Source organism: Euprymna scolopes, chromosome 18 (genome assembly GCF_053919585.1).
Source record: "Euprymna scolopes isolate OS-2025 chromosome 18, ASM5391958v1, whole genome shotgun sequence".
In the NCBI taxonomy this organism is placed as follows: domain Eukaryota; kingdom Metazoa; phylum Mollusca; class Cephalopoda; order Sepiida; family Sepiolidae; genus Euprymna; species Euprymna scolopes.
In genome coordinates, this window is record NC_136499.1 from 32,026,036 (window position 1) to 32,052,648 (window position 26,613).

General features: G+C 30.6%; 1 protein-coding gene across 1 annotated transcript in view; it reads left to right on the plus strand.

Annotated features, from left to right (window-relative positions):
• LOC145297569 (ER membrane protein complex subunit 1-like) overlaps positions 1-26,613 on the plus strand; it is a 70,563-nt gene that overhangs the window by 12,638 nt on the left and 31,312 nt on the right. Inside the window, exons 3-12 of the mRNA XM_080143584.1 lie at positions 191-256; positions 3,563-3,665; positions 5,369-5,400; positions 6,878-6,968; positions 12,443-12,601; positions 16,283-16,388; positions 20,499-20,660; positions 22,847-22,918; positions 24,370-24,468; positions 26,098-26,194. Of these exons, the coding sequence (XP_079999710.1) occupies positions 191-256; positions 3,563-3,665; positions 5,369-5,400; positions 6,878-6,968; positions 12,443-12,601; positions 16,283-16,388; positions 20,499-20,660; positions 22,847-22,918; positions 24,370-24,468; positions 26,098-26,194 (987 nt within the window). The remainder of the gene's footprint in view (positions 1-190; positions 257-3,562; positions 3,666-5,368; positions 5,401-6,877; positions 6,969-12,442; positions 12,602-16,282; positions 16,389-20,498; positions 20,661-22,846; positions 22,919-24,369; positions 24,469-26,097; positions 26,195-26,613) is intronic.

Consider the following 26,613-nt stretch of genomic DNA (forward strand, 5'->3'; position numbering starts at 1 on the left):
TATTTAATTTTATATGAAACTAATTACAAAATATATATATATTCTATTTTTAAAGATAAAATAAAAGGTAAGAGGATTGAACCTCAGTTTATTATCGAATATGGTTATCATTATACCAAATGAGTCGCTATCACATATGAAGATGTCTAATTTAAAGTTTGTTGAAAATTATTATTTTTTGTCTTTGTAGCTTGGCGTCAAATCTTTGAAGATGGTGAAAGAGGTCGAATAAATGCACTTCTTCATCAAGGAAATGGTAAGTTGATTTGAAATTGGCTTTTTAGTAAATCAAATTGTAATAGACATATGTTTTACTAAAGGAAAAATCTGTGTAATGTACTTGTGATCGAAAGAAAATACTGTCTTTCAAAAAATCACATAAATTGATCAAGTAGTTTTTATTTTTAAATAAGAAAATCAAGTTTTATGGCTTAACTATGAGCGACGATCTCGCAGCAACATCTTGAAAAGATTGCAAGAACAAGGGATATAACTCAAAATAATTTAAACTTGCGAGCTTTTAGAATGCTATTCTTAACATGGGGAAAGAAGTCATTGGAAAAACTGAAATTTGCTAAAGAAAGCTATTATTATTCATCACCAGTGGAAGGTGCCCTGCCTTACCTAGTCGTAAAATATACTTTGATTCATGCAAATTTTGTATTTATTATTACAGAGCTAATTCTCTATTAAATATTTATCGTACCTAATATATACTACTGATTTCAAAAGTAAAAAAAGAAATTATATGGGTGCCATCAGACAGAATCAAAACCAAAACATTTAGTGTTCCAATCATGTTCCCTACCATTTGAGCCATTGACAATAAGAAAGATTTAAAATTTAACCATTTCAAGTTATGAATGAATTGTGCAAACTAATAGAAATATTAGCAAGTTGAAATGAACATTTTACATTTGTACTTTCCAATATATGTCTGTACACGTTATTCATTCATCCAAACAAAGATTTTATTTGTTATAGACTATCATTGGTGTATGATTACTATTTCCTGTTAATTTCAGTGTTATTTGACGAGTAGTTTAAGAGTAATTGGTTAAGTATTTTCACACACATACATGCATCCACTGTTCTATCTGTACAGATCTATTAGCATTATTTATAAAAATAAAACTGCTTTATCAATTTATCTAAATGTTGGAATACAGTATTTTTTCCATCACGGGTATGAACAATATTCTTTATTTTTATTTTTTAATGTAATAAATTCTGGGCAAGCACTAAAAAAATCCTCTATTTTAAGAGCTCAAGACCCAAAAGTTAGTTCTTTATTTCTGGATTTGTCTGATATTTAACGCTAGTAGTTTGGAATGAGTTGACACGTATGGTTTGAATATTATCATTTATTGATGTGATATTAAAATTCTGATAATCTTGTTTGCACATCAAATGTTTTACATGGTGATAGGAGGAGGATAGAGGAAGTAGTAGCAGTAGTGTAAGAAAAGAGTTAAAGGATGGCATAGTGAGTAGATAAGTAATAAAAGAAAAGAACAATGCATAATATACGAAGGGGTCACGGGTTGTCTATTACTTTATATTGAAGCAGTTGTTGGGTGATAGTGAAAAAGCTAATTTATTTTTTTTCCCTCCACTGAATAAACATTAGAAAATAAGGTACTTATGTAGGATTTTCAAGTTAAATTTAATTTTTACAGTATCTTTAGTTTATTAAATTGTTAGGTGAAGGTACACAATAATTTAAAAAAAAAACGCCCCATCTCTGTTAAAAATAGGTTTGTAAATAATGTTATTTCAGTATGGTCTGTCTTTTTTTTTGTTTTCTTTTTAGGAAAGATGTCTAAGTGTGTGTGTGTATATATATATATATATATATATATATATATATATATATATATATATATTTTAAAATATAATTATCCACTGACACGTGTTTCGTCGTCCACGACTCATCAGAGTGGCTGACTCTAGTGAGATTCGAAATCGGCACCTCGTGATAAGAAGCCTAAACCTCTACCGCGTGTCTACGAAACACGTGTCAGTGGATAATTATATTTAAAAAAATAATATATATGCATTAAAGGGGGTACCAGATTGGTCAATGGGAAAATTATTCCCAACAAGAATTTAGGCAAAAATGCACTTCCGTATAAATACTTGAATTCATTCAAGAAAGTATCGCTAACAAAAACAAAACATAGTTTTCATTTATAGCATTTGGTTTTATTCGTACAAAAATTTTCATACAGTTGCATTATATAATGGATAGATTCACACATTCAAATTGTTTTGTGATTGATGTTCCGGGTTTTCATATTTTAACATAAGAGAATTATAACTGGAAGCTTTAAATTAAGAGAAAAGTTGGAAAAAGCAAGACTCTAAGATCAAAAATCTTTCCATAAAAATAAACTAAAAAAAAATTCACTAATTAACACAAAAGATGAAATAAAAAAAATGAAGTAGTAATAATAAAAATTCTTAGAAGTATACTAGCTAAAGAAGTTTTTTTTTTTTTAATTCAAACATGCATAGCATAAGCTAAAGTTGCATATTTTCCAAAAATGTAATTTAATAAGTTTTTATTTTTTAGAATTTTATTTTGAGTCTTTAAGTTACAAACAAACAATTCACCAACTAGCACAAAAGATGAAATAAAAAAATGAAGTCTCTTGTATTTTATAATTTCAGCATAGATTCTCATTACAAACGATCTTCCTTGTTAGTTTTATATGCATTAATTTAACAGAAGTGTACATTTATTACTAACAAAATTTGCTTTTCCAATTAAAATTCATGTAAAACTTGAAGGTCAATTATGACCAGAATTTATATCTGCTTATTTTATGTCAATTTTCTCACATAGAGCATGTAAAGTTTTGCATAATCAACACTTCAATATCAATACAAAATATTTTCAAGGTTTTTGGAAATTTTTTTTTTCTTTCTATAATTTTAACTTTTAAAAACTTTTCAAGAAAATTTATTGCTTTTAAGATGCAAATTGTGATTTTTATCAAAAGTTATGGTATTTAAGATAGTCGACAGATCGATTTTTCTTTTTTTTTTTTTTTTTAAATATGTCGTTTGAAGCAAAAACTTATGTACTTAATTGTCATGTCGAAAATAGTAATATATCCAAAAATTACAAAAGTAATTTTTACTGAAAATTTGGTAAAATAGCATTTTTCTTAAACATTACAAAGTAGACAGTAGGAGTCTACATGTAGGGGATATAATTCTGAAATGAATAGTTTAAATTACTTCTTTATGGCTGCAATATTTGTTGTCAAAAAAAAAAAAAAATTATATTGCTATAGTATTGCTATAGCGATATAATTTTTTTTTTTTTTTTTTTTTTTTTACTAAAACACAATAGCAGCAGTTCTACGCGATGAATTTTTGTAAATTTGGATATATTACTATTTCCGACATGACATTTAAGTACGTAATATTGTTTTTGCTTAAAACAACATATTTAAAAAAAAAAAATAAAAATCGATTTATCAACTATATCTTAACAAGCACCAAAGTTATTTAGTATCTTTTTTGAGAAAATTATTTTAATTTTTTTCACTAGGTCTAGTTAGTATCTCTGGCAATGGAAAATTTGTCCGGAGTTGGATTCCAAGCTCTGGATTTCTTCAGTGGGAAACCGTTCTCAAACACGATGACTCTAGTGCGTAAGTTACCTTTCTATACTTGTGAATTGATTTGTGTGTGGAAATATTTGATTCCCAAGTAATTTTGGTGTGACCTTTTGGTCAAAGCCTGAAATTGCATATTCTTTTTTTCTTTAGTTTAATAGATGAATAAGAATAGAAAATATGGTAAGTCAAATGAGACGTTCATAAAAATGTCAGGAAGTAATGATATTCCGTCAACCAGTAATGTGAGTTCTCCACTTTTTTTAAATCCAGAAAAAGTAGGTTTCGGCTTATCTTGATAGAACCTTCTGTGAATGTAAGTTCATTGTTCTTGCATCAAAATAGTAAAAATATGTACATTCTCAAATACTTTCTGCATCCTGTGTGTGTGTGTGTGTGTGTGTGTATATACAGTGCCGCCAAAAAGAAAGTCCGCACTTGTAATTTTTTCAAAAACTGCAAATTTAAGCTAAATTGGCCTCAATTTGCAGTTTTTGAAAAAATTACAAGTGCAGACTTTCTTTTTACCGCCTGTATATATGTTTATGGGGAAAATTTATATATATGTTTATGGGGAAAATGTTTATTTATATTTCACCCCTTATTTATACCAATCCATTAATTTATGAAGTTCGATGTAACTACAGAGCATATACAAATACATGAGGAAAAAGTCTATATTCCAAATTTCAAGATGTTGACCGTCTTATTGTGTCCGCAATTGTTCAGAGTTGATGAGTTCCTATCCTTCTGATGAATAATGGTGAAATAAATTGACAATATTAAATAAAAATTGAAAAAATAATTACATGAATGATTCTACGCTATGAAACAGGTGCTGTCAGAATTAAACATTTAACATGCTGCAAGAAATAAATGGTAAGATGGACAATATCTTGAAATTTGGAATATAGACCTTTTGTCAAATATTTGTGTGTATGTTATATATGTAAATATATGAAGGAAGGAAGTTAAGATCTTGCAAATGATATTTTACAATATCTATTTGAAACAAGGGATACAGATTAAAAATATTTCCTTATTCCATGGAGTTTCAAAGAATGGCTCTTATCCTCAGAGGAAAAACAGTTAACAAAATAATATTTATTTGGAGTAGCTATAAGTTTACTAGTCATAGTTTGAAAACCTCAAAGACTGGGAGAAGTAATGTATTACAGATAATATAGAATCATATAGATCAAAAAGGATATTTAACTTGTAGTTCACGATTGAAAATGAAAAATGTAACTATAAAAGAATTTAAAAAAAGTGAAATTGGTTGGAACTTGAATGGTAAGAGTAGATCCATTCAGGTTTGAATCAATTTCACTGTTTTTGAATTCTTTTATGATTTTTTTCATTTTCATCTTCAAACATGAGTATCCTTTGAAACTCTATGAAATAAAGAAATATTTATGTGTATTCCTTGTTTCGAATAATGAATGTTGTAAAATATAATTTGCAAAATTTTAACTTCCTTTCATACACCAATGCTCTATCTCAAATATTGAGTATTTTCATCTGGTTAGGATTTTCTTATAAATATTAGTATTAATGTTTATATATCCACTAAGTTTCTCAAAATGTTTCATGTTGTAAACTTTAATTCCTGAACTAACGAAACTACAATATATAGTGTGATGGTTGATTGGAATCTTTGTGATGATAGAATTGATTTGTTTTGTGGAAAGTTATTTATTAATTTATGAAAGCTTCATTTGACTTAAATTCTGTTTCAGAGCAACTGCAGTATTTGTTGGGAATCGACGAGGTGAGAATTAACATTGCCTTTTCTTATTTTTTTTTTATATATTTCCAAATTTAATTATAGCAAAAGCATTATGGCTGACTCAACAGATTAGCATATAAAGGTTTGTAATTGTCTGTATTTTTGAGATTGAGATTGTCGGACTGACTTCCTCATCTTGGTTGTTATAGACACAACGTTTCGGCCGTTTTGTCCTCCGGCCTTCATCAGGTGTTTTGTATCGAACTGGGGGACCGTTTGTTAGGAGTCTCAAACCCAACCCTTTATTATTATTACGGGGGTATCGTGTTCGGGCTCCAGCTAGGCTCTGGGACATAGTTGCTGATTCAGTTTTGCACGTTGTATCAAAGTTTACAGTTACCCAAAGGTGCTGAGTTCAATCCTGAACGAAGGCAGTGAAAAGTAACATTCAAAAACAGAATCAGCAACTATGTCCCAGAGCCTAGCTGGAGTCTGAATACGGTACCCCCGTAATAATAAAGGGTTGGGTTCGAGACTCCTAACAAACGGTTCCCCAGTTCGATACAAAACACCTGATGAAGGCAGGAGAGTAAAACGGCCGAAACGGTGTGTCTATAACAACCAAGATGAGGAAGTCAGTCCGACAATCTCAATCAATAAAGGTTTGTGTTCAAAAGCTATAATAGGTGAAAAATTTATTATATGGAAGAAACATCTTTTTAGCCATTTCTATAATATTCTTAAATGAATTATTGTTAAATATCAGATCTGGTATACTAGAAATTGACCTGGCATTAGAGGAGTGGATGTAAACTTCATTGAGTGCTCACAGTATAAAATATGGGTCCATAACGAGTGTAGTGGTTTTACTGGGAAGCTGGTAGTTAACCCGTATTATGCTTTCTATACATGTAGTGTTGGTTGAGCTGAGGTTCATGTAGATGGTGCATTACTTGATGTTGAAACCACTGGTGCTTTAGAATTACACTTATTAAAAAAAAAAAAAAAAAAAAAAAATACAGAAAAATTATTATAATGTACTATTCGTCATGGAACAAAGATATCATTCCAAAAATCATAAATTGATCAAGTATTTTTTTTTTTCTTTTTTTAACTAAGAAAATCAAATTTTATGATGAAACAAGATGTAGAAGTTTTATTGGCTATGGTGAATAAATAAGAGGGCGACAACTCAATTCAAACTATTGAGATCAAAATAAGCCTTATAATTGATACATAGAATATTAAAATCACTAAACATTGTAAAATTTGATTTCTAAAAATAGGCCTTTTGGAACATCCTTCGTATGTAAGTCTCTTTCTAAATGTCTTATTTTATGGTCATGTTTTTAGAAAAAGTTTAGTGTCAATTAAATTTACAAAGAGATGTCTATCTTATTTTCATCAGTTGTATACTGGTAACATAAGCCAGTTTTATCTTTTGTATGTATGAAACATTTTATTGATATACAGATTTCATTGATTTTTAAAAAGTTTTTTTTATTTCTCATACTTTTAGTTGATAGCATTGCTGTTCTCAGCGGAGAAATCTTATTCAACCTCAAACCAACAGATGGAAGTGAAATATTTAGCGTCCTCCTTCCTGACAGGTAATTATCTAATTACTTCTGACAAATCTTTCTTGGTCCCCCGACAAAAAAAGGGTGGATCTGTAAATTTACTCTCGTCCGTTCGTTTGTCTGCACTTCTCTCAATAACTACGCCTTGGAATTTTTTGAAATTTTGCACAAACATTAAACATGATATGAATAAAAAAGTAACAGAACAGATTTTCTGGGAAAACTCCGGAGGCCCCCCCCCCCCAACTCCCAGGGGTGCCTTTCAGGTTAAAATTGACACTTTTGTGCTTATTAAAAAAAGTATATTATTAAATATTATTAAAATATATTATTAAAAAAAGATACCTTAGATTTTTATAAAACTTTCTGGAAAGTTGTAACTAACTGATTTCTACATAATTTTGGTTGTCTATACTTCGTGATAACTCTTGGATGTGCTCCAGGGGCTCTTTTATGGCTAATAAAAACACTCCATTTTTGAGACTATTTTACCATATTTGTCCAAAATTTTCTGTGTATGTCTATTTATTAGCAGTTTTGCATGGTGCTGAACTCAAATTTAAATATGTTAAGGCCTTGGGGACTTTTGGGACTAAATGGGGGGGGGGTGCAAATGATGGACTCAGTCATTTCTTTTTTTTTCTTTTTTTTTGGCATGGTGCAGAACTCAAATTTACATATGTTAAGGCCTAAAACTTCACCGTTTGTTCATTTTCATCAGAAATTGACGTTTTCTGTGGACTTTTGGACCTAAAGGGGGTGGGGACACAAACGCTGAACTTAGTCAGTTTTTTATGCCTTGTTCACTGTGCACTCATGAGAGCCCATGCATGCTTCACTTGTTTTAACTTGATGTTAACTCATCACGTGATCTATCAATAAACTATTCTTAAATCAAAAAATACATAATTTTTTTCTTTCTCTCGTTATCCTTGTGAAATCTGTTTCAACAACAAAGAAAGAAATGATCTTTGTAAAATAGTCAATGTTTATTGGCTGAAATACTTGAGATGGATTGGTTAAGTCTATCAAAATATTCCTTCTTGATTGGTTGCCTATACCAGATTTCAACCAATCGTAAAGTTGCCTTGAGAACTGTGCATCTGCTGGCATTGGCTATAAATCCAAACACACCTATCAGTGAGAGACTCAACTTGTCAAATGAACCCCGGTGTAGCTTTAAGTTTTGGAAATGTTTTTAAGTATTTGTTTTGTAGATTTTCTATGACTATCTGCAAGGCTGAGAAAAGTGTGTCAATGTGAGATCGGATTGTTTGGTATAGTACAAAGTACTTGGCAATAAAGAAGAACTTAAAAATAGTTTTAGTAATTTAAAAATATACAGATTTGTCAAAAATTAAATATTTAACTGATTAGTGACAGTTGTTACTTGTATGGTTATAGTTAGCTAATATATTTCCTAACTTCTGGCGTGGCTGCTACCGGAAGTGTTGTCACTTTTTTTCTCTCAAGCCTATATCTCCCCAGCGCATGTACTCCTTTTTTTATTACATTTTTCCAATCATTCTTTTTTTATTTAATAATCATTGAAAACTTTTTTGTCTTATTTTAATTAAGAATTTTTTAAATTAGTTTTTTTTTTTTTTTTTTTTAAGAATTATTGGAAACCTTTTTGTGCTCTCTCTTTTTTTTTTTTTTTAAGAATTATTAAAAACGCCTTTTAAAACTATTTTGGGAATATTATGTATTGGGTACGTTTTTTGTGATGTTTGAAATTTTATTTTGATTTCAATAATTTTATTTTTATACTTTCATATACATTTTTATATAAATTCAAATAAAAACTTATTTTTAAAATTAACAAAACTGTTATAATTTCATAAACATTTCTTATAAAATTTCAAATAGAATAAAAACTTATTTTTTAATTTTAATTGCAAGTAAAGACTAATTGTGTTACTTTTCTCAAACTTGCATGAATGACTTGTAAAAAATGTCAGTGAAAAAAAAACGCCCCTGCCAGTAGCAAATTTTTCGATATTTGTCATCCGAAGGGTAGAGCTTCAAAACGATACCGATCTCATGAAAATCTGTTGCCTTTGTCGAAAGTTTTAGGCAGACATGCATACATATATACATACATTTAAACAGACAAGGGAGTTATATTAAAGAATGACTGGGTAAGAAAGATAGAAATAATTACAAACATAACAATCTTTATGAAGCTGCCTACTTGATGATGCTAAGATACTTCAAAATTTCTACCCAAACCAAGAAGCACATCTAACTTCAGGTTCTTTTAAAGTCACTTAAAGCTATTTTCGGCATAAAATGATCAGCAAGGTTGTGTAACGTTGCCCAACACGTAACCTCAGTCGCAAAGTAGACAAAGAATAGGAAATAATTTCAACTGCTTTTTCCCATTGTAACAATGACATTTCTTTCCTCATTCTCCTGCCATGTGTGACTTCTCGTTACAGCTGTGAGGTCATCCATGTCTCTAACGTGATCGTCTTCTCTAACATGCTTTTTCTCCTTTTTATAGTCTTTTCCTTTACCCGTGACATCATTTTGCATGCATTTGTATGCATGCGTGCATGCTCTGTTACAGTTGGAATACCATTAAACAAAAGTTTCAAAGAATGGCTCTTATCCTCAAAGGAAAAAATAGTTAGCAAAATAATATTTTTATAGACTAGCTATTATTTTGCTGGTTAACACATAGTTTGAAAACTTCAGAGTATAAGAAATATAATGTTAAAGATAATATAGAACAATGTAGATAAAAACGATATTCAATCTGGAGTCCACGTATGAAAATGAAAAATAGAACTGTAGGAAATCCGAAAGCAATGGGGATGGTTGGATCCCGAATGGTATGCATGGATCTGATGGTGTTATCCGTAAATCCAATTAGAGGAATATCCATTTGTTAATTTGTGAAATCTAAATCATATAGATCTATAAATCTGTAATTCTTCCATGAAGTTCTGCAGTGTTAAAGCTATGTCTTGAAAGGTCAAAAGAAATTAGAATAAGGCGCTAACAATGACGTTAAAATCCGTGGAAGGATAGTTTTTCAGGGTCCACTTCCATTGCCAAGATATGAAGCAAAATTATAGCTAGTCTATCTACATGGTGTTTTGCTAACTATTTTCCACTGAGGATAAAAGCCATTCTTATATATAGTTCAGAAGTTCAAGTTTACAAACTGAAAAATTTTGGCAACTTTAAGAGGATATATAAATATTAATATGTATAAGACAAGTTTAATCAGATAATAATGCTCAATATTCAAGATAGAACATAATTTTGCAAACTAGAATTTACAGCGTTTATTATTCGAAACAAGGTATGCAGAGTTAAAAGATTTTTTCCTTATTACATGGAGTGTCAAAGAATGACTCTTATCCTCAGAGGAAAATAGTTAGCAAAATATCATGTATATAGACTTTCTATAATTTTGCTAGTTAACACATAGTTTGAAAACTTCAGAGTATAAGAGATATAATGTTAATAGATATAATATAGAACAATGTAGATGAAAAAGATATTCAATCTGGAGTCCATGTATGAAAATGAAAAATAGAATTGTAAGAAATAATTTTGCTAGCCATAGTTTGGAAACGTCAAAGATTGGGAGAAGTAATGTATTAAGGATGATATAGAATCATATAGATCAAAAAGGATATTCAAGTTGAAGTCCACGTTTGAAGATGAAAAATATAACTGTAAAAAAAACCCAGTGAAATTGGTTGGAACAAATGTTAAGGGTAGACCCATTCAAGCTTGAATCAATTCTACTGTTTTTGAATTCTTTTACAGTTCTATTTTTCATTTTCATCTTCAAATGTGGACTTCAACTTGAATATCCTTTTTGATCTATATGATTCTATATTATCTTAATACGTTACTTCTCTCAGTCTGAGGTTTTCAAGCTGCTGACCAGCAAATTTATAGATAGTCTATATAAATGTTATTTTGCTGTTTTTTTTTTCTGAGGATAAGTGCGATTCTTTGAAACTCCGTGAACTAAGGAAACATTTATAATCTGTATCTCTTGTTTCAAATAATAAATGTTGTAAAAACCATATACTGACAAACTGCATTGACCTTGAACAAACTCGAACAAAGTATTACCAAGAAAAAAATCTGAAAACAATATTAAACAAGAGTGATCCCCCAAAAATTATCAATTTTCTGAAAGAGATTAAAATATACTCTAAAATATAAGGAACCCCCTCCCCCCCAAAAAAACCTTAAGAAGAACAAACCAATATTTAACACATCATAACTAACCTTTCGGCATTAAATGACCCCAAAGTGGTTGATATGCAGTAAAACAGAACAAACAAACAAACAAACAAACAAACAAATGTTGTAAAATATAATTTGTAAAAATTTTAACTTCCTTCATACACCAAATATTGAGCATTTTCATCTGGTTAGAATTTTCTTATAAATATTAGTATTAATGTTTGTATATCCACTAAGTTTCTCAAAATGTTTCATGTTGTAAACTTTAATTCCTGAACTAATGAAAACACGATGTGTAATAAGTATTATGTTTGATTGGAATCTTTGATGATAGAATTGATTTGTTTTATTGAAAATTATTCACCAATCAATCAATCCTATTCTAGATAATCTGTTTCAATTTTAATTATTTGAACTACTATTTTTATCTTGGAGATTATTCTCACATTATAACTTATGATCTTCAGGTGCATTTGGAATCCATACAGATACATGATGTAATTGATAAAGTTAAGTAATGATTAGCTCTAAGTGACACTCTTGTGGAGTTTAAAGGTTCAATCCCCACTAAAAGCAATACTAAGAATAAAATAAAAATGATTTCAAACTTCTACTCGTATATGACTGATGAAATGTAAATAATCCACCCCCATGGATTTGATAAAGGATCCAGTTCAAAATTCCATATAGATTCCTGAGCTAGGCAATACACACTTGAAGAAGATTGAAAGTTATATTGGCCGAAACGTTGTGAGAATAACATCCTAGATGAGAATAGTAGTCTGAAGAATTCAAATTATCAATCCTCATCTCAAATATTCACTAAACTATTTGTTTGAACTTCTAAGTTTAAAAAGCCATTGTGGATATATCTGAAGCATCAGTATTCATTTTCATCTCCAGGTCCAATTTTTAAACAAATTATGTAAACAGAATTTATTTTTTAAAATGAATAATTTTTTTTCTCCCCAACCGAAATGTTAGATTTATTTCAATGGAAAAATTAAAAAAACTACATTTATGATTGAAATTTAAAATAAAAAAAAAAAAAAATTGAAACATTTAATTTCTCTAGGGATTGAATTTTATCTCAATCTAATTAATCTTTTGCATAAATTATAAATTTGCAAATTTGAAGATGTTGAAGAAGCAAAGCTACTTTGAACATTTTTTTTTTTTTTTAAGAAAAATCCAATTAAAAAAATTTTGTTAGTTCTTCATAGGTTTATCGTCTTGTGTGAATATTTTCAAATTACTCATTAATTTTTGTTTTGTTTTACTTATAGTAATACGGTGAAGTACACCCAATTACATAGCATTGATCGTGAGAGTTATGTTGTTGGTATGGTTCCTGGCTCACATGTGGTGGTTGTTGTCGTCAATGTTGAAGGAGAAATCAAATCAACAAGCACTGTGAAGGCTCCCTGGTTAAAAGCAGAAACAAGGTAAGTGACCTGAGATGCTTGGTTTTTATTCTTGGAGGAACTAGAATAAACATTTCACGGAAAGAGGGGGAGTATTTTTTTTCCTATTGGGGTTGAACAAAGAATTAAAATTACATCACAATATTAAATTGACTTTTATTTTAGTATAATATTCCCTTCAAAAAATGTCATATGCATTGGGATTAAATTACTTCTAGAATCCAGTAACTATGTTCTTATTCACCTTCCAAAAAATCCATGTACTTGACAGACTGTTTGGTCTAGACATAAACAACAAAAGGTTGTATATCCTGGATTTTCTACCAGATCAGGCTGTCTGAAGATATCGGCTTCCTGATTCGGCTGCACTGCACATTGAATTTTTTTTTTATCTCTTTGCAAAACTTAATCATGTTTTGCAAAGCCAAAAACAAAATCATCAATCATGCCCCCCCTCCCTTTCTTTTTCTTTCTCTCCTATTCCCCTGTCTGAAGAGACTGACTTACTAACTTGAAACATCTTACTTTTGAAAACAATTTTTTTTCCAGAAAGTGACAATATTTTACTTTTGAAAACAATGCTTTTCAAGAAAGTGACATTTTATTTTTGAAAGCAATAACAAAAGGATAAAGAAATAATATTGTTCTTAAAGAGTATTCCCTATAAACTATTTTTTAAGATCCAATAGGTTAAAAAATGATTCTGGTCTTAAATAATCCTTGAGAGGTTGATAGGCCATTAAACACAACCAACCAACCAGATTTTCTATACATGCAACTCTTCAGTGAATGTTGATTAGTTCAATTTTTTCTGCATGGAGGAATTCAATGACACATTTCTGCTTCTGACGCACATCCATGACAGAGGTTGCTTTCTTAGAGTCTCACACCGTCAATATCTGCAACAGAGATGAGACTTTTACTTCATGAATGAGTTCAATCATCATAACAATGCAATTTGTAATACCCTCTGATCCATTCAGACAGAATAAAAAAAAATAGGAGGCATTACTTTTTAAACGCCCCTTATATATATATATATACACACCAGTAGAAGTATAAACATTTTTTAAAACACTGTTTCATAAGAGTATTTTTAAGATATTTTTTACTTATTTTAATTTATTTTTTTAAATTTTTTTTTTATTTTTATTTTTTTTTTAATTTTTTTTTTTTTAGAAAACCATGACAATATGTATTGATAAAATAAATAAAATTTATTTTAATCTAAGCTTTTGAAAATTACAAGTTTCCTTTTTAAAGCAAATTATTTAGTACTTATTTAGAATTAAATTTAATAAAAATACAAAAAACTCTTTGTATTGTACATATTTGTCACAGAACAAAGATGTCATATTCCAAAAATCACAAATTGATCAAGTACTTTTTTTTTTTTTTTTTTTTTTTAAATTAAGAAAATCAAATTTTATGATGAAGCGAGAGGAGACTGGGAGTGGCTATGTTTTAAATTTTGTCAAAATTCAAGGGCAACAATTTAGTTTGACTAGAGATTTTGTTTGCATTTAAAATAATAACTTTTTAATCACTAAAAATTGCAAAATTTGATTTTCTTAATTGAAAAAAAAACAAAAAAACTACTTGATCAATTTATATGATTTTTGAAATGTGACATCTTCGTTCCGTGCTAAGTATGTACATCATAAAGGTTTTTCTATATTCTTTTTTTTTTTGTTAGCAAGTGTAATTCTAAATAAGTATCAATGTTTTTTTTTTCTTTTTCATTGTCAATGTAAGTTGACTTTTTGAAAATACTTTTATTACAAAATGTTTTTTAAAAAAAATGTCTACTACTGATTTAAACTAGTGTAGTTGCACTAACAGACATAACTGGATTGTTGTTTGTTTTTTTTTTTTTTGTTTTTTACTCAGGTTCACCCCTTACAAAGCATATGCCACTTGGACGTAAGGGGCTACTATTTGGGGCCATGTCTAGGAAAGATTAACAAGATATTTATTTGTTACATTTAAACTTCTGCATATCAGTACAGCCAAGGAAGCAGGCAGCAGGAAGGGAATTCCAAAGTCTAGTTGTTCGAGGGAAGAAACTATTAAAATAGAAAGCTTTCTGCTATTTAGGGACAACAACAGTGAAGGGGTGAGATCTTATTGCTAAGCAGGTTTGTCAGGGATATGTATGTCAAGGGGGTACAAGTGAAACAAGTTCATCAGAACACATTCCATTAAAATATTTGTAAAACAGGCACAGTGATGCAACATTGCGGCGATGGGACAGGGGCTGGAGCTTAGTTGATAAAGTGCGACCGATTAGATTGACAAATCTTTTTTGGACTTTATCTAAGAGGGGGAGACTAGTGGTAGATGCACCAGCCCAGATGTGGCAACAATACTACATGCATGGGAGAATGGTGGCCTTGTAAAGGTACAGGATACTTTCAGGTGTGAGTAGTCTTCTAGCTCGATAGAGGGAACACGCTTTCTTTGCAGCAGCCTTTGCAATGTCCTCTATGTATTTGTTCCAGTTCATATTGGCCGCAAATGTTAGGCCGAGGAGTTTGAAGGTAGAATTTTCAGGTAGAGTGCTATTTTTCATGGATATAGGGGGTTGGAGAGGCATCTTGTAATTGTTGTTTTCCTCTTTCAAAGAAGTCCATTTATATTTGATAACAAAAAAAATGAAAGAAAAAATATTTTTCTCTGACTTTTTTGAAAATGTTAATTTTTCAGAAGCTTAGATTAAAATGTTTATTTATTTTAACACTTGTATGTATACAGTGACGCCAAACAGAAAGTCCGCACTTGTAATTTTTTTAAAAAAAATTTAAGCTAAATTGATGTAATTGTTTAAACAACTTACACCTCATTTGATTCACCTTTTATTCTTCTATAATTTTACCTGTTCATATTTGACTTTTAATTGAAGTATCCTAGTGTTCACGTCAATTTAAAAAATTAACTGATAATGGAATGTTAACTTATTTTTTTTTTCAATTAACCTTTAATTATAATTCCTTTTTAAGAAATAAAAGAATTAAGTAAAATCAATTATGAGATTGTAAATGTGAACAAATGATACAAAACTTTCGTAAATTGAAGCGAATTCAATTGTGATGTACAAATTTAAACTAGATTTTGGAGGTGTTTAGAAAATAAATCAATTAAATAATTTAGAAAAGAAAAATAATCACTTAAATTAAAAAGAGTATTAGTGTAACATTAAGATAGATAATTTGTTAAAATAGAATTTAAAAAGTAGAAATACGGAAATAGGGCGATTTTTAAATTCCATGGTAAACGGGAAATAATTAACCAAAAAACTTGTAAGAAAGGGGTGGAGGTAGGTTCAACTGCTTGATCTCTTAAATAGAATTCAAAATGTGTTCACATATATATATATATATATATAAAATAGTGTATTTCACCGTCTTTAGAGAGGCTGTTTTGGAAGATTTTTGACTGATATAATGTTTGAAATTGTCCGAATGATCATGAAACAATTGTAATGAATGTGAAAATACACATGATGCTCTCATTTTGATTTTTATTGTCTTGTTTTTGTGAATATATATATATATATATATATATATATATATATATATATATATATATGTATGCTCTGTTATACTGAAATATAGAGCGTTTTATAAAAATAAAGTGTATGTGAAATATGTACAATACAGATAATCATGCAACCTTGTTCTCTTCCAATGTTTGTATTTTCAGCTGCTTAATATCATCTGATAATTTGGTTTGTCACGATTCCACATCTTTATGCATCCAAACACTCAGATTGGCAGGAGGGGAAGATTTTATTCCTACTTTATTAACAGTAAGTTGTTGTTTTTTTTTTTTTTTTTTTTTTGGGGTTTTAGAAAAAGATGCATGTTTTACTTTCTAACCTTTGTGTGACTGAATGGAAGAACATATTTATTTATGTACAAATAAATACACATTGATCTTTATTATAGAGTGAAGAATTACATAACACCAGACCAGGGGGGCACATTACATCGATCACTATCAACTGGTCGATTGCCAAGGCATTGTGGGTAGATTGCATAGCATTGAAAAAAAAAAAAAAAAAAATGTTGGGCTGGTAAACTTTCAGAACGTTGCAGCAGAATTGGAGACACAAGAGCAGCTTGCTAGTACACACAAGATAAAACAAATTGGCAGTTGTCTTTCGGAGTTCGATAAACGATTTCAAAACTTTGTTTTACTCTAATTAATCGCTACTTTTATGTGCTACCTTTTCCAGGAAGATGCTGCGTTTTTTTTTTTTTTTTTTTTTTTTTTTTCCAGTCGCATTGAAAATTGCAATACTCTCTCACCTGAATTCTTTTAGAGTGAGGGATGAGATTTTGATACTGTAAGCCGACATTGAGCTGATGGACAATTATGGAACTTACTCACAGAGGAACCCAGCATCAATAAATGTGCTACCTTCTTGACTGCATTATTTGGATGTACTTATTTATATGAGTCAGCTTTTTCCCATGTCAAGATCATTAAGTCCAAGTACTGCTCCTCTATAACTGATGAGCATCTATAAGTCTGTTTGAGGCTGGCTATTAGCAGCTACTGTCCAGACTATGCATCCCTGACAGATTCCATCTAAAGTAAGTCATCAGGCAAAAATGTACAGAGTTATACAATGCAACATGGGTTGATGCAGTCATGCAAGGTACAAACACATATACTATACATATAAAAATAAGTTACAATATACCTCTGTTAATATATGCAGACATAGCATAAATCCCCAATTTCAAGTAAACCCTACCATAGTTATAACCTATAAATACATATTAAATAAACATCTTTTTTCAATCCTTTATCCTATATTCTTCCCGAGAGTTTAGATGTGCAGCTGTACACATATATTAAGCTCACCATGACATACGTGGTATACACCTATCTTTATTATATAATAATAAAACTTGTATTCCTCTTCTATCACAGATCACTTTAGTTCTCCAATTCCCTACCCGAACAGTTTCAATATTTTATCCCCCTGCAGAATTACTCTGCCATAAGTTTGATAAATGAATGTTTTGTTTATTTTTATTTGTAATTTTCTCATCAAAGCTGTTCTATTATCTGATTTATTTCATATATTTTAACATAGAGATCTTTTTAAGATTTGAACTGTTACTTTAAGTGCTATTGCTTGTATTTGTATTGCACTAGGTTCACCGGGTAGTTTTGAAATTCCTTTTCAGGAGTCCGGTTGCTCCTAAGATTACCGGAATGATGGAGATATTGCGTCCCTATTATGTTATCAAGCATCTTCTCTCCTCTTCTGATGAGAAGCATTAGGCTTTGAAATACCATGGTATAAAGAGTTTTACGTATCCTACACACCTAATTAATCTATCATCCTAATTGAATAAACAAATAAATCTATATATATTAGTATATATTTTTACATTGTCGTTTTCTTATTTTATTGATACTCATATATATATATGTCTGTATTTAGGCAGCAGTTTTTCATTTAAGAAAACATTAAACACAACATAATTCCTCTGCTTAATTATATCTTTTATTTATTTTTTTTTTTTTGCAAAATCACAAACGATTCACATGTATCATACGTACTTTCAATTCTTTGTCAAATCATCTACAACGTGACAAAAGCAATGACCAAACAAGTGAAGCATGCATGGTTCCCCATGAGTGCACATTGAATGAGGCATAAATAATTTAATAATCACAAAAGTGTCAATTTTAGCCATTTTTAACCCGGAAGACACTCCTAGGGGATCAACCCGAGTTTTCCCAGAAAATCCATTCTGTTACTTTTTTACTCATATCATGTTTAATGTTTGTGCAAAATTTCAAAAAATTCCAAGGTGTAGTTATTGAGAAAAGTGCGGACAGACGAATGGATAAGATTGAATTTACAGGTCCACCCTCCTTTTGTTGGGGGACCAGAACCTGGAAAAAGGGAAAATTTCAAAACAACACTTGAGAATGTTGTATGCAAGATTGTTACACATCAACAACAAATCAGTGTTAATTCCAGATAAAGAAACTTTTTAATTTATGTACCGCTATATATATATGTATATATATAGCATAAACAGTTTCTTTTTAAGACATTAATTCTATTGCTTTCTCAAAACTTGAATTGTAGTTGGATTTTACTTAGGGTTTTCAGCCTCTCTTTGCATGCAACTAAATTAAACTAAATATAGCCCATATTACCCACCCTTAGACCAGACAGCTGTATTCCAAAATTCATAATGATCAATTAATTAGTTTTGGTATCTACCTCACACAAGCATGTAGATCCTGGATATGACCTTAAACTATATCTGATGGTAAGGCCCCAACTTGCGGGCTTTGAGGAATGTGGAGTCACCCTTTAATTGCCATTGCTCCCAGGTCCACTCTTACCTGGAGTGGTAGTACCTGTTAGGGTCCCAACTATGGATTAAATAGAAACCGACTTAAAAAAAAAAACAAATATATTCTAATAAAAAATTTTGTTCAAAATCACTGGATTTGGCGTTAAATAACCTGAAACGGGTTGATATGCCGTAAAATGAAAACAACCAAACCACACAAACATTTAAGCATATACACATGATTAACATATTTGTGTGTAATGTAGTCAGTGTATATATAACACTATTGTCAGTGTATATATAATGTCTCCGTTAACTTATGAGTGTAAACGTTTTGTGATATGTGATTCGTTTAGTGTATATTTATAACAGTACATATAACATTTATGATCGTCTTAACCATGTTGTGATTTGTGATTGTCTAGTATTCTCTATTGTATGAAACATTGTTGTCAGTGGAAACACCATAAAAGACACGTACCTAAAATCTTATTTTCATGCATCTTGAAATCAAAAGCACTTTTCTCCGAGAAGTGAAAACGCCAAAACTGGAATTGTATATAGATATTTCATTTTTTCCTGCTGAGTTCTTTTTCAGGGTTGACACGCTTTGTATACGACTGCATCTTGCTAAGTCACCTTGTTTTGATTTTCATGGTTGTCAAAATCAAAAACCTTTGTCTGTTCGCTAATGTGTTGCATATTGAACTCCTCTCTCTCTCGTAATTAAAATTCTATGTCTCTCAAAATCTATGTTTTCCATTATATCATCACTACACGTAGCCTAGAGATCCTTGCTTGGTTTTTGTCACGTATCTTTGTTTATGTTATCGTTAGCTTAAATTCCATCAATCAAGTTAACATTCCTGGGCACTATTCAATGTAAATATGTTACTTTCCTGTATTTTCCGGTAAACTAACAACATAACATGTGAAGATATATGAATGTCTAAAAAAGTTTTGAATAAAAAAAAAAAAAAAATGTAAAAAATGAAGAATGCAGTTTAAATTCCCGGAAAAAGAAGAAAAAAAAGAAACTAACTTTAACCTATCGTAAATTACCACCTACATAATCCGACTTCTAAAGAGTTTACAAAATAGAATTCATTTATATAAGGAGAGGAAAAAAAAAAAAAAAGCTATAACTAAAATTGTTTAATAGAAAAAGACTTAGCACTTACATAAACCAATTTCTCAAAGGTTTAAATTATAAAAAAGAATTGAACTATATAAGAATGAAAAGAGAAAACTTTAACTAAAATTTTGTAAATAGAAAACGGGGATCCTCAGCTGTTTACCATGTAACTGTTTCGGAGATTTAAAAACAGGACAGCTGTTAAATACATGGTTCTCCAATAAGAAAATGTACAATAATACGGTTACTGTTTATACTAATATATAAAAAAATATAAATAATAATTAATAATAAATAACTAATATATATATATATATATATATATTAGTAAAAATTTTCAAGTCCAAATTGAACTTATGTGTCAGGATAGACTTGTTCATCCGTTTCTGTATTTGAACTATTTTGTGCTTAATTCAAATGTTTTTAATTTCTTTTATTTAATTAATTTCAGGATATTGGCATTAAAGAACCTGTATCTAGTTTAGAGAAGGCTGGCCATGATCACGTTAGCGTGAAGGCCGGTATATTTGTGTCTCGTCTTCAATCTGGTTACATTGGATTATTAAAAGTTGGATCAGCTGGATTGATTACGTCGATGAGTGCGTCTCCAAAAGTAAGTAATGACCAATTATTATTATGACTAAAATACTCGTTTCTGTCAAATGATGTCAGATGCTTTGAACCAATCAAGTATAATAAAATGTATTGACATTCAAACATTAAACTTTTTATATCACTAGTTTTGCCAAACCAGAAGAGTACCCGATTCTATTAGCAGCAAACTGTGTTTGGTCAGATTTTGTTCCTGATATGGCTTCCTGGTTTTGGTTCACTTGCACGACTGATTTGCCAAGTTTTATACTAATTTTTATTTGCAGACTGTTATTCTCATCTTCATTTGTTGTTGTTTCACCACGTTTCGTCCAACTCCTTGTCTGACCTTCTTGAGGTGATTAACTATAAAAGGAATAGGAATGCTGAGTCTTGTAACTGTATCCCCAGTAATTGCTTCCTTCCATAATTGTTGTTGTTCACAGTGCCATTTTCATGTAGAATTTGAAGTCAACAGAGTATGAACCATTTTTTTTTTTTTTTATGATCTGTTCCCTGTTGATTGTGGTTAAGGCTGTGTCCTGTGTAGTCCTAGGAGGTCCACCCTTCTAGGCTAGAGCCTCCTGGCTTTTGGAAGAGTAATTTTATTGCTTACTGCCTGAGGCGCTTCTACTGGGGAATGCCAACAGGATTGCCCAAACAATTTTTAAATGGTCAGAGTCCTCCTCCTTTAAAGGCGCTGGCGTCACTTTCCCCACCTTTATGGCCTTGTGTCACATCTTCCTGTGGGAAGAAGAAAGTAAATAATGACTGCATGGTGTCTTCATATTATAAAAAGGGAAATAATCTATGAAGCGCTAGCTTGATGGTCTTGTGGTTCGGAATTCATTGACTCTGAATAAAAATAGAATTAATTCTATTTTTAATTAAAATTTTACTCATTTATTTTCCATAATTTTAAGTGTACACAAATATTGTTCAGCGATAAGTATATCCATAAATTTTTCTGTTATTTTATTTTGAACTGCCATATTTCACTTGAATTTCTTTGAGTAAGCACAATTTATTTAATGCATCTATTTTGAACACATTTCTGTTCTAAAATTGGTAATTTTATTTGCTACTTATGCAAAGACATTAAAAAAAACAAAGATGAAGAAAAATCTTTATGATGTACATACCCATTATGGAATGAAGTTATTATAAAAAAAAACTTGCTTAATTTGATCACTTCACTAAAATTTGATTTTTCTCTAAAAGAAACTACTTGATCAAATTAAGCGATTTTTTTTTTGATTTTTTTTTTTTTTTATTAATAACTTCATTCCATAATGGATATGGCACTGCACGGCATGGACATCATAAAGATTTTTCTTTATCTTCATTTTTTTAATATCTTTGCTAAACTGCATAAGCACCTATTTTTCTGTAAAGAAAAGTTCAACCATAGTGCACCAGTAAAAGTTTAAACAAGAAATAGTGCATCAGTAAAACTGTATACAAGACAGCACCACCATATTGAACATCTAAAATGGCTTCTTAAACACAGTGTAATTTTTTTTTTTCATTGAATTATATTACCTGTATTTTTTTAGTATAAACATTATATTTAAATTTTATTTGATAGATGTTTTGAAATAATTCCAGGCAACAGTTTTGCTAAAAACAATTGCCTGACACTATTTCTCTAAAATTAATGTTAACTTTATTTTTTAATTAAAACCTATTATATTCACTCGAATATCTACTGAATTACCTCCCTTGGTATTACATGCAAAGAAATAACTATATTTATCTTTCTATCTATAAAATAATTTTAGAAAATCAACAGTAGGTTTTTTATAGTGTAGTGTAAACTACAATATATTGTGGACTCAGTCACTGCAGGGAGGCATGTAAAACTCCCTCCCGGTGCACCAAGGTGGGCCTCCAACTAGAGCAGTAATTAATCGATTTCATTGAAAAATGGGCGATTTCACTGATTTTGATGACAATAAAATATGGGAGGGTGAAACATTTGTTGATCCTCATTCAATCTCAGGTAATGTCGAGTCTCCCTGCTAGTATATAGATATTGAAAAAGATAAATGTTTTATTATGAGAGATTTTTAGAAATTCAAAGTTTAAAACAAAGTAAAATCTATATTCTGCTTTAATACTTGGATATAAATATCATTTAACAGTTAAATGTAACTAATGTATTTTCTGATAGAAATGTTTTTCAACTTTACTTTTTCATTTGTTCAGCTTCTGACTGCACAAGTGGCCAGGCACGGAGACAAGCAGGTCCTTTTAACCCTGGAATCGGTAGACACTGAGGTAAGAGATAAATTTATCTGAAACAATTTTTCAAATGCTTGTCTTCTGTATTAACTTTTTGTCATTCGCAGACATGAAATATTTTCTTATAGAGGATCGTTTCTATTTGCATATGTTGTCATCGATAGCATATACCTAACAAACTTAATATCTTTTTTTATTGTTCAATTTCCTTTTAAGGGGGAAAACTAGAATGGTTTCCAGGTGAAAGTAAATATGCTTGGAGGACACTGGCGTTTAGCAGCAGATGGGTAATGGTACTTGAAGGTAAACAATTACAATGGAAAGATCGGCAACAAAAAATTTCAGTCTTAGCAGAGGTTTTGAATTTGCGAAATGGGAAGTTTAGCTTGGATGTAGACGCTAGCGACCAAATCTTATTGATATGCATACACACTTCTTTATTCAACAAGTTGAGTGTATACACAATGCCTATGCCTGTTGTCTTATGTAAATTATGAATGCTGACTTTGCAGTCTTCTGCAACTACCAACTGTTATATAGTTGGCCGAGCAGAACAGTAAGTTATCTGTTAATCTGTCAGTTTATCTAATTATCGGTGCATCTATCCATGTATCTATTTATCTATCTGGAAGTAAACAAGAGATGTGAAGCTATGTTTTGATAAGGTTATCAAAACATGTCAGACCTTGTCAAACTGTGAACTGATCAAGTTTGCACCGGAAGGTCTGAACAGCTGACCGGTAGGACGTGTCGTCTGTCACGTGTTCCAGTTTTCTAGAGATAGTGTGGAGTTGGATTCCAAATAGAGTGGATAGGTTAGCTGCCCCCCCCCCTCACCTTCCTGAGAGGGAGGTGACGTGTCTGAAAATGGAGACTAGGAGAAATCCAGAGGCCAGTGATACTCACTTTCCATTCTTCTGCGCAACGACATCTGGAAAGTGAAATTAAATCTTTATAGAAAACCAATCATCGTCTTGGATTGTTTGGAACGTCTTTATCCAACAGGTTCCCGCTCCATCCAGGACAAATAACATTCCAGGTAGGCTAAAAGACACAGGGCTAACGACAAAGTATGTTGTAAATACATGTCAGACCCACACTCACGCATCAACACTTAGAGTGATCATGGGCCATAAAATAGACTGTTACAGATATACGTAGATAAGATAACATATGGTCCAGATAGTGTAGAACCAATAGACATTCAGTTAGGCCATGCATACACGGCTGTATACACACATTCATTAGAAGAACATTTAAAAACACCCACACACACACACAACAGAATTGGATCCTTACAAATACGTATATACAACACAACTCTATAATCTCAAGATGGCCAATAATAAGATAAGAAAGAACACATGCAGTTGTGATAGGGTGCTTCGTGTTGATGCGTTGGCGTAGCTGAACATAACATTGCAACATGCATGTATGCTTTAGAAATGTTCTAATTGTTGATTTGTTTTGAATTTTCTTGTTTACAGATTCTGAAGATGTCTGGTGTTGATATTTCCACTGGATCTTCCTTGAAAGAATTATCCCATAAAATCACTTATCCGAAATCTTATGGGCAGCCAATTAAGGTAAGATATTTTCTTGCAATACATTTGTTTCCCTTTGGTCTACAGTTTTCTGACAGAAATAGAGTACAAAAAAACATTTAAGTAGTTTTACTTTTCAGCCATCAGGCTGGGATCAAAGTGTAGTATCTGTCCCTGTGATCATTTTATAACAAGTAAGCACCTTTGTCATCCGTTTTTCTTTTCTCTTCCACTTAGATCCCATCCCCACTTAAAGATTAGCCTGCTTGTTTTCGGTTCAGAACAAACCAGAAAACAGTAGACGGTCTATTATTTAGAAAGGATTGAAAGAATCTTACTACCAAATTTTTTTTTTTTTTTTCCCCTACTCCATGCTTTTTGTCAATGAAATTATTGTGTACAGATTCATTTATATTCATGAAAAATAAAATTTTTAACCATTTGGGGAAATTTTAAATAGGACAGACCCCCTGGAGTAAATGTGGTATTATGGTGATTGGTGATCCTAGTTAAGAGTAGGACAGACATTTTTTTTTTAGTTATTGTGACCAAGAATGACCAATAACACCAATTTTTCTCACACTTTCGAATGACCTTGTGCCTAATTTGTTCAAATGTGATTTTTTTTTTTTTTTTTTTAAATATGCAAATATTTCAAAGTGTAGTATCTGTTCAGTTCTTAATCAGTGAAGAAAAAATCCTTCTCAACTCAAGCAGTTTTTTGTCCTGATCCAGAGTGCCTCTTCTGAAAGAACTGGATTTTTACCCCCACATTAAAACTGATCTTGTATCTAACTCTGCCCTTGTGGGAAGGCAAGTAAATAGGGAGAACCCTTCTCAACTTGGTTGATATAATCAACACGTTTCAGTCAATGTCATCTTCGAACTTTCATTGTTGTATTATTTCAGGTTTGCACTGATTTTATATTATGTTTTGAAATTTTCTACATGAAAATTGATATTTTCATCTTGGTTGTTATTGTTACAATGTTTCAACTAATTTAAAGTTGAAGGTTACATCAGCTTCGACGTTGTGAATATAGATTGTTTTGTTTGTTTTACAGCACATCAACCCTTTTGGCGTTATTTAATGTCGAGTCTGATCACTTTGATAAAAGTTTTGGTATTTATGCGGAAAACTAACTGTGCCATCTTTTTAGATGATTTTCAAGTTAAATTGTTTTTTGTTTGTTTTTTTTTTTTTTTGTTACTAAATTGTTAGGTGAAAGTACAGAATAGTTTAAAAACAAAAAAAAAAAAAAGAAAGAAAAAAAAGCCTCCACACCCACCTCAGGTTAAGAATGAGTTTATAAATAATGTTGTTTCAGTAAGGTTCGTATTCTGTCTTAGTACCAAAGTTTTTATACTTCAATTTCTTTAAATATTTATTCATGGTGTTTGGTTTGGTTGTTTTATAGAGAAAATTTTTTTTGTTTTTGCCTTTGCAGAACATGATTGAGTTTTGCAAATAGAAAAAAAAAAACAGTAACATCGATGTTCAGTGCATTTTAGGTCAAGAAGTCAGTGTTTTCAGACAACCTGATCTGGTAACACCAGTATTGTGAATATTACAAAATAAGAATAGTAATTGAAATAATGCAATTCTACTTTTTAAAATTCACAAATATAAAATCTTATTCTTATGTATATATTGTATTTCTTTGTTTTTAGTATGATGCTCTGTTGTTTACGAAGAAGGATGGCCATGTTGGCTACAAAGCCATTATTCGTTCAGAAGATTATACTTTGCATTTAGTACACAAAGCAGGTACGTTAACGTTACTCTAGCCATGTCACTCTCTGTGTGTTTGTAGTGAGGGTGTGGAATCGGATAATATAAACTACACTTTGTGTATACGTATGAAGTTTCTGGAATTGGAAGGTATAAAGGTAGACTCCTAGAATTCCAAAAATTCTGACTGACTATTTTAAAATCTTTCCAATATTCAGACTGTTAATTTTTCGATTGATCTGAATCTGATTCTAAGCATTCTCCTGACTCTGCGACCTTGCTTTTTCCATCTATTTGAATAATTTAATTTTAATATTTTTGTATTATAATAATATAATTTAATGTTAATATTTTTCTTGAAATAATGTAAGGTTTAATAATTGTTAGAAAAAAAAAATTGTCTCTTTTCTTTCCCATAAAAGTAATTGCCATTGTCAACTAAATATTCTTTAAAT